The 7330-nt window shown below is 43.3% G+C and overlaps 1 protein-coding gene across 1 annotated transcript in view; it reads left to right on the forward strand.

Moving 5' to 3' along the window:
- Window positions 1–30: 30 nt before the first annotated feature.
- Kin (Kin17 DNA and RNA binding protein) overlaps window positions 31–7330 on the forward strand; it is an 11322-nt gene continuing 4022 nt past the window's right edge. Inside the window, exons 1-2 of the mRNA XM_028764883.1 lie at window positions 31–185; window positions 4542–4636. Coding sequence (XP_028620716.1) covers window positions 72–185; window positions 4542–4636 — 209 coding nt within the window. The 5' untranslated portion in view covers window positions 31–71. The remainder of the gene's footprint in view (window positions 186–4541; window positions 4637–7330) is intronic.

The raw sequence follows: 7330 nt of genomic DNA on the forward strand, positions 1-7330 counted from the left end.
GGTCCCGCCTGTCCGCGAGCGGAGCCAGTTCCGCTTCCGACGGCTTCGCAGTTGTAGCGCTCAGGGTCGCCATGGGCAAGTCGGATTTTCTGAGCCCCAAGGCCATCGCCAATAGAATTAAGTCCAAAGGGCTCCAGAAGCTTCGCTGGTACTGCCAGATGTGCCAAAAGCAATGCCGCGACGAGGTAAGTGGCTCAGGGGGGCCGCGCAGTCTTCCCCAGCCCGGCGCCTTAGGTCTGTTTCCTCACTGCCCTACGCGCCGCCCTCCAGCTCCTCCAGAAGTGATTCCAGACAGGCACTCACTGATCACTTAGAATTGCTAGACTCCGTATGGCACCGAGGCTTTACATTTAGACTTCCCTCGTGGGCTTGGTCAAGATTAGGAACTCAAGTTGCTCCGCTTAATAGTGATACGGGCTTGGACAATACTGGTAAAGTAGAGGTAATAGTTATACCTACCTGCAAGGTTGTCACTGAGTTTGTTTTTTTGTTTTTGTTTTTTTGTTTTTTAAAGATTTATTTATTTATTTTATTTATGAGTACACTGTAGCTGTCTTCAGACACACCAGAAGAGGGCATCCAATCTCATTATGGATGGTTGTGAGCCACCATGTGGTTGCTGGGATTTGAACTCAGGACCTCTGGAAGAGCAGTCAGTGCTCTTAACCGCTGAGCCATCTCTCCAGCCCCGAGTTTGTTTTTTTAAGACAAGGGACTCCCCACGACACAATGCCTCAAATCTCCACTTACTACTGCTATCCTAGAGTTTCAGTATATGGGTTTCCAAAGGAGCAGGCTTGCAGTTCATCGCACCTAGGAGTTACCTCTAAGTGGTTTTTTTTTGTATTTGCTTAGTGTCTGAAATATAGTAAATTATATAAATATATAAATGTCAGTATACCTTCACCCTTGAAAACTTAATTGTGTGATCAACATAACAAGTAATCGTATTATCATTTCAATTTATGTCAAAATGCCACCAATATAACAAACCTCATAAAAATTTCTGTACATTGTCTGCTACACACTTCTTTAGTTTTAATTTGTTTTGGAGACAGTGTCTCAGTAGGTAGCTTTGGCTGGTCTGGCCCTCATTATGTAGATAGACCAGGCTGGCCTCAAACGAGATCTACCTGCCTCTGCCTCCCAAATGCTGGTATCAGAGACAAACATTACTCCACTTCATATTACTTCATATTAATACTTTCTTGGTAGTCTCGTGGTAATGATAGGTACCAGGGAGCTTGTTTATTAAGCAGTGGTACAAGTTCAATCCGAGGTCTTACATATGTCTGGCAAATGTTATACCACTGAGCCCTTATGCCTCCGCCCCATATTTCTGTTATCTTATTTTGGGGTGTGTGTGTGTGTGTGTATTTATACATTTGTGCATGCTGCACCTAACGTGTATAGATGCCAGTAGAGGGCATATAAGTCTTACATACAGAGATCAAAGGGCTGCATGTAGATGGTTATTTCCTTCCAGTATGATGGTCCTGGGGGTTGAAATCAGGTTGTCACGTCTGGCACCAAGCACTGTTAGCCACTAAGCCATCTTACTGACCCTGTGCTACCTTCTTAGTAACTCACGTCAGACTCTACACAGTCCCACTGCCACTGACTGCATTAAAAACTCTGTACTTGTTGTTTTGCCAAGACAGGGTTTCTCTGTGTAGCCCTGGCTGTCCTGGAACTTGCTCTGTAGACCAGGCTGGTTTTGAACCCATAGAGATCTGTCTGTTTCTACCTCCTTAGTGCTGGGACTAAAGGTGTGCACCACCATGGTCTGGCTTCAAAACTCTGGCTTATTTACACTCATTTTTTTTTTAATTTATTTGATTCTTTTGTTTTTCATGATAGGGTTTCTTGTGTAGCCCTGGCTGTCATGGAACTCACTCTGTAGACCAGGCTGGCCTCAGCCTTCCAAATGCTGAGATTAATGGCATGCCCCATCACCACCCAGCCCATTTGTTAATTTTGTAGCCATCCACGGGCCAACTACAATGTTTATGTAATTTGTGCACTGTCTGAAAGAAATGGTTATTTCAGTTTTACTTTAAAAGAAATTTGCTATCAAAGACCAGTGTTGCTTTCCATAAATTAAAATATAAATCAAAATGAAACCAAACTGATAATAAATTCTAGAAGCCCAAAGGAATGGATTGGGAGGGGTGGCAGGGATATCATGGTTCTGGTCTTCCTTCCTCTCAGTTTGCCTGGTATTTCAAAATAGGAACAGAAAAGGAAACATGTAAAAGCGAACCCTCCTCCCCTTGACAACCTTTGAAGTAGGGAAGGCAGTGAACGTAGCTGAGGACAGCCAGCCAGAGTCAACAGAGCCCTACAATGAAAAAGCAGTTTATAGAACTGCTCATGTATCCTCTTCTCATGAGAAGTTAATTTCAGGAGAACATCTGAGGATAATCAAACAGGTGCCAGATGTGATGACACACACCTGGAATTGCAGCAATTCACAGGTAGAGACAGGAGGGTCACAAGTTCCAGGTCCAATGCTGAGGTTTAAGGTGTATGCCCCCATGCCCACCTCATTACTTCTTGGTTTAAAAAATGTTTTAAAACTATTTTCCCCCTCTTGCTAATTCCCTTCTAACTCCCAGGATAGAGTCCTTTCTAATACAACTTTGTAGGTAGGCTGTCACCCTTAAAGTTTCTTCATGAATCTTAGCACACACTATGAGGTTCTGAGGATTTCCTTCCATGGCACAGAATGAAACACATGGGACCACTCATAAAGCAGTCTTTCCCAAAATGTTTACTCTAAACCTAATTTAGCTAATAGAACTACAAGAACTAGAGAAAGAAGGCAGAACGAAGTCATTCTCCATAACAGGGGTGCAGCACACCACCACGTGGCATTAGCCTCTCTGCTGAGGCAGTGCCAAGAAGAAAAGGATGCTTATGGTTAATGCTATGTGTGCCTATGTGTCTGTGTGTACACATTTGCTTGTCCATGGAGGCCAGAAGACAGAGAGAGAGGGGGTGGGGTGGGGGGGGATTGGAATATATAAGGGAATTATACTACACATGTACTATTGAAATTTCAGGTTCCAGTATAGGTAGAAGAGATATACCAAGACATGTTCTCTTAAGTTTGTCTTTGAGTGTGTGAGAAGAGGTGCTGGATCCCTGAGGTCAGTGTCATAGGCCGTTGTGAGCACCCTGATGTAGGTGCTAGGTACTGGGTCCTTTGCAAGAGCAGTTTGTTCTCCTAACCACTTAGTGATCTCTAGCCCCAACATACTTTTTTTTTTTAACAATCTTAAAAACTATGGCTATAATATATTTAACAACATCTAAGCGGTAGGCGTTTTGGATAAGAAGCTGGAGTAGAAGAAAACAAGTGAAAAGAGTGTCTGCAGTGAGAGCTCAGTATGACCCTGTGGTGGTTTGAATGTGCTTGGCTCAGGGAGTGGCCATGTTTGGAGGTGTGGCCTTGTTGGAGTAGGTGTGTCACTGTGGGCCCTGGCTTTAAGACCCTCATCCTAGCTGCCTAGAAGCTAGTCTTCTGTTTGCCTTTGGAACAAAATGTAGAACTCTCAGCTCCTCCTGTGCCATGCCTGCCTGGATGCTGCCATGCTCCCAGCTTGATGATAATGGACTGAACCTCTGAACCTTGTAAGCCAGCTCCAATTAAATGTTGATTAAAATGTTGATTAAGAGTTAATTAAATTAACTCTTATAAGAGTTGCCTTGGTCATGGTGTCTGTTCACAGCAGTAAAACCCTAAGACAGACCCTTTGTGCTTGTTTCACCTCAGGGTTGAAGCTCCCCCATGAAGTTACTGGCCGCAATCTACATGGTTTTTTCCCCAGTACCAAGGTCTCCTGACCTTGAGTGTTCTGTAATTGGCTGGGTTGCAAGATTCAATTCTGTGAACAGCAAAGTTAGAAATGAAGCTGTACTCAGTCAGTACAGTATTTCCCACGATATACTGAGGACCTGCATTTGAATCACCAGCAAAACTAAGGGAGGCAGAGGCAGAAAGATCCCTGGAGCTTGTTTGCCAGCTAGTCTTCCTGAACCTGTGAGCTCCATCTCAAAAGAAGTAGCTGGAGAGGGGAGGAGCACACCTGATTCCCACCTCTGTCCACACGCACACATACCTGCGCACACAGGCTCACACACTCTCACATCCAGCTCACACTCATACTCACACAGAGTGTGCTTAGAGTGTGTGATTTGATTTAGTAAAAGTCGTTCATCAAGACTGGAGAGATGACTCATTGGCTAAGAGCTCTGGCTCTTCTTCCAGAGGACCCAGGTTCTATTCCCAGTACTACTACTGTCTGTCACTGTCTTCAGTTCCAGTGAATCCATCCGTATAGCAGCCTGTCCCCTTCAGATACTGCACATGACAGTACACAGGCATACACGTGCGCACAAAACACCCACACATAATTTTAAAACTTAAAAAAGAAAATAATTTGTCATTAACCCATTTTCAGGGCTTAATCGACTATCGTGGGGGTGTTGTGATACTGTAGATAAGAATTTAATTACCTTCTTTACATATTTTGTAGAATGGCTTTAAGTGTCACTGTATGTCTGAATCTCATCAAAGACAGCTGTTGCTGGCTTCAGAAAATCCACAGCAGTTTATGGATTATTTTTCAGAGTAAGTAATTCAAAGACATCCTTACCTTGTGAAGTTACTCAGTGGGCATATAATAGAAGTGCTTCATAACTGTATATATTGTAAATCGTTGTCCCCTGTGTGTTGAGACAGCTGTAGTCTCATCATTGTGCCCAGACTTTATCTTCTTTTGAAATTAACCACCGTGCGCCATTGTTAGCAGCATATCTTAACTGTTTTCCTGCCTTTGACTTCAACTCTGCCTGGCCTCAAAAGCTTTCCCATCTAGGGGCTTTGGGGTAGCACCTAGGGATGAGCATTCTGAGTTTTCCTGTGCTTTAGGTGCATCATGGCTTTGATGGCACTGTAAGTGAGTTAATATTTTTAAAGGGCTGAGGAGCTATCCTTGGCTGCACAGTAAGACCTTGTCTTAAATCAACAAAAGAGAAAAGGGTTGTGGGGGAGACTGGAGAGATGGCTCAGCTGTTAAGAGCACTGACTGCTCTTCCAGAGGTCCTGAGTTCAATTCCCAGCAACCACATGGTAGCTCACAACCATCTGTAACGGAATCTGATAGCCTCTTCTGGTGTGTTTGAAGACAGCAACAGTGTACAGTCTAGCTACAGGCTTGCCCCAGGGATCCGCTGTCTCTAATAAAGCTTTTCTGATAATTATTAGACATACTAGTCTTTTTTTTTTTTTTAACAAACCTCTAGATCTTTTCTGAGGACCACTTTATAAATGTGATTGAAGATACCAAAGGGCTTTTGTTATATATATGTGTCAACATTTGAAGTTAAATCTGAAAAAGTTATAAATATTATGTATTAGTCCATTTAAAAATACTAGAATACTTACCCTATGTTCAAATAAAATGGGGATTTGGGAGAAAACTCCTCAAATAAAGTGCTTGCCAACCCCATTTGAGGACTAGAGTTCCAGTCCCCAGCATCCACAGAACAGCCAAACAGACAGGTATGGTGATTAGCCCTCAGTCCCAGTGCTCAGGAGCAGAGACAGCGGATCCCTGGGGCAAGCCTGTAGCTAGACTGTACGCTGTTGCTGTCTTCAAACACACCAGAAGAGGCTATCAGATTCCGTTACAGATGGTTGTGAGCTACCATGTGGTTGCTGGGAATTGAACTCAGGACCTCTGGAAGAGCAGTCAGTGCTCTTAACAGCTGAGCCATCTCTCCAGTCTCCCCCACAACCCTTTTCTCTTTTGTTGATTTAAGACAAGGTCTTACTGTGCAGCCAAGGATAGTCTTGAACTTAAAATCTTCTTGCTTCAGTCTTACAAATGCTGGGATTATAGATGTGTTCTACCATACGTGGTTGAGATTTTTAATAGAAAAACCAAACCAAAGCAACATATTATATTCCAAATACAAGAACATATATTTTACATTTTTACAAATGTCTTCAGCATCTCACTTAAAAGGCAACTGAATTCTCACCTTTCGTTGCACATTTAGTCTGTTACAAAATATTGTTTGATTGGGGAATATAAAGGAAATTTAGCCTTAACATAGATGGTTTGTCAGATGAAGAAAGTACTCAAATGATCTTCCCAAAGACACTGTACTGAGGTTGTGTGTGCAAGGTTCTTGGTGTAGTTATAACACTGAGTCTGATACCAGGACAGTTGAATGTGTATGTTTAATTAAAATCCACTTGTCTACATTTTGGGTGGATCTTGTACACCCAAAAGGTCTTGTAATGAATGCATCTTAGTCTTTTCAAAAGTGTTGAGTGAATGAGTTACAAATACCTTCCTTTGCAATAGTGACCTCAGTTAGTGTACAGTGTCATCTCATTGTGCTCATCAGTAGCAGCACAGATGTTGTCAGAACAGCTCTTGGGTGGAAAGGTACCTTGAGCTGGCAGGTCCCACTTGCTACATTTCTAGTGGTGACTTGGAAGCTCAAACCTGTCATCAGCAGCACATTGCCTGTTCTTATGCTAGCAGGACAGTCTTACTTTCATTTTGAGAGCATGTGTGCTGAATGCCCAGTTAGGAATAATGGTAGCTTCTGTGTGAGAACAGTTGAGCTCCCAGCTCGGTTGTATCGGTGCTTTCCTGACAGCAGCTGTGAGCACAGGGGCAGCAGTTCATCTGTAACCTTGACTCCATCACAGTGTTAGCAAGGAGACATTGAAGGCTGGGATGTAATACAGCCAGCAAGTTGTACTGCTCCATGGGGATGGTCTAGACAAAGCTCGTCTTAGTTTTCCGGTTGTTGGAATGGTGTTAGAGTACATCCCTTGTTGGATGGCTTGAGATCACCCACTACCCGTGACCTTGCTTTGGATGCTAAGCTGCTGGTGGGTGTTTGTTCATTCATTCATTCATTTGGTTTTGAAGCAGGGTCTTATGTAGTCCCAGCTGACTTGGTACTCAATATGTAGTACAGGCTGGTCTCAGATTCAGCTTAGTCCTCTTGTATGAGCCTCCTTAGTGCTGGTATGACAGGTGTCTGCCATGAAGCCCATTGTCCTTCCATTGCTTTTAATCTCAAGAAATGTGTTATTCTACTCATAATTGATAATTCTCTATTGGCCTGCCCTCCTTCCCTTCTGCACTGCTTGTCTCCCCCCCCCCCCCAAGTAATCTACTCTTTTGTTGTCATGTCACATGTATTCTATTAGCCTCCTTTTCTTCTCCCTTCTTGTGCTGCTGCTGCGGCGGCTTCTTCTTCTTCTTCTTCTTCTTCTTCTTCTTCTTCTTCTTCTTCT

The sequence above is a fragment of the Grammomys surdaster genome, unplaced genomic scaffold (assembly GCF_004785775.1).
Source record: "Grammomys surdaster isolate TR1022 unplaced genomic scaffold, NIH_TR_1.0 146, whole genome shotgun sequence".
Taxonomy (NCBI): domain Eukaryota; kingdom Metazoa; phylum Chordata; class Mammalia; order Rodentia; family Muridae; genus Grammomys; species Grammomys surdaster.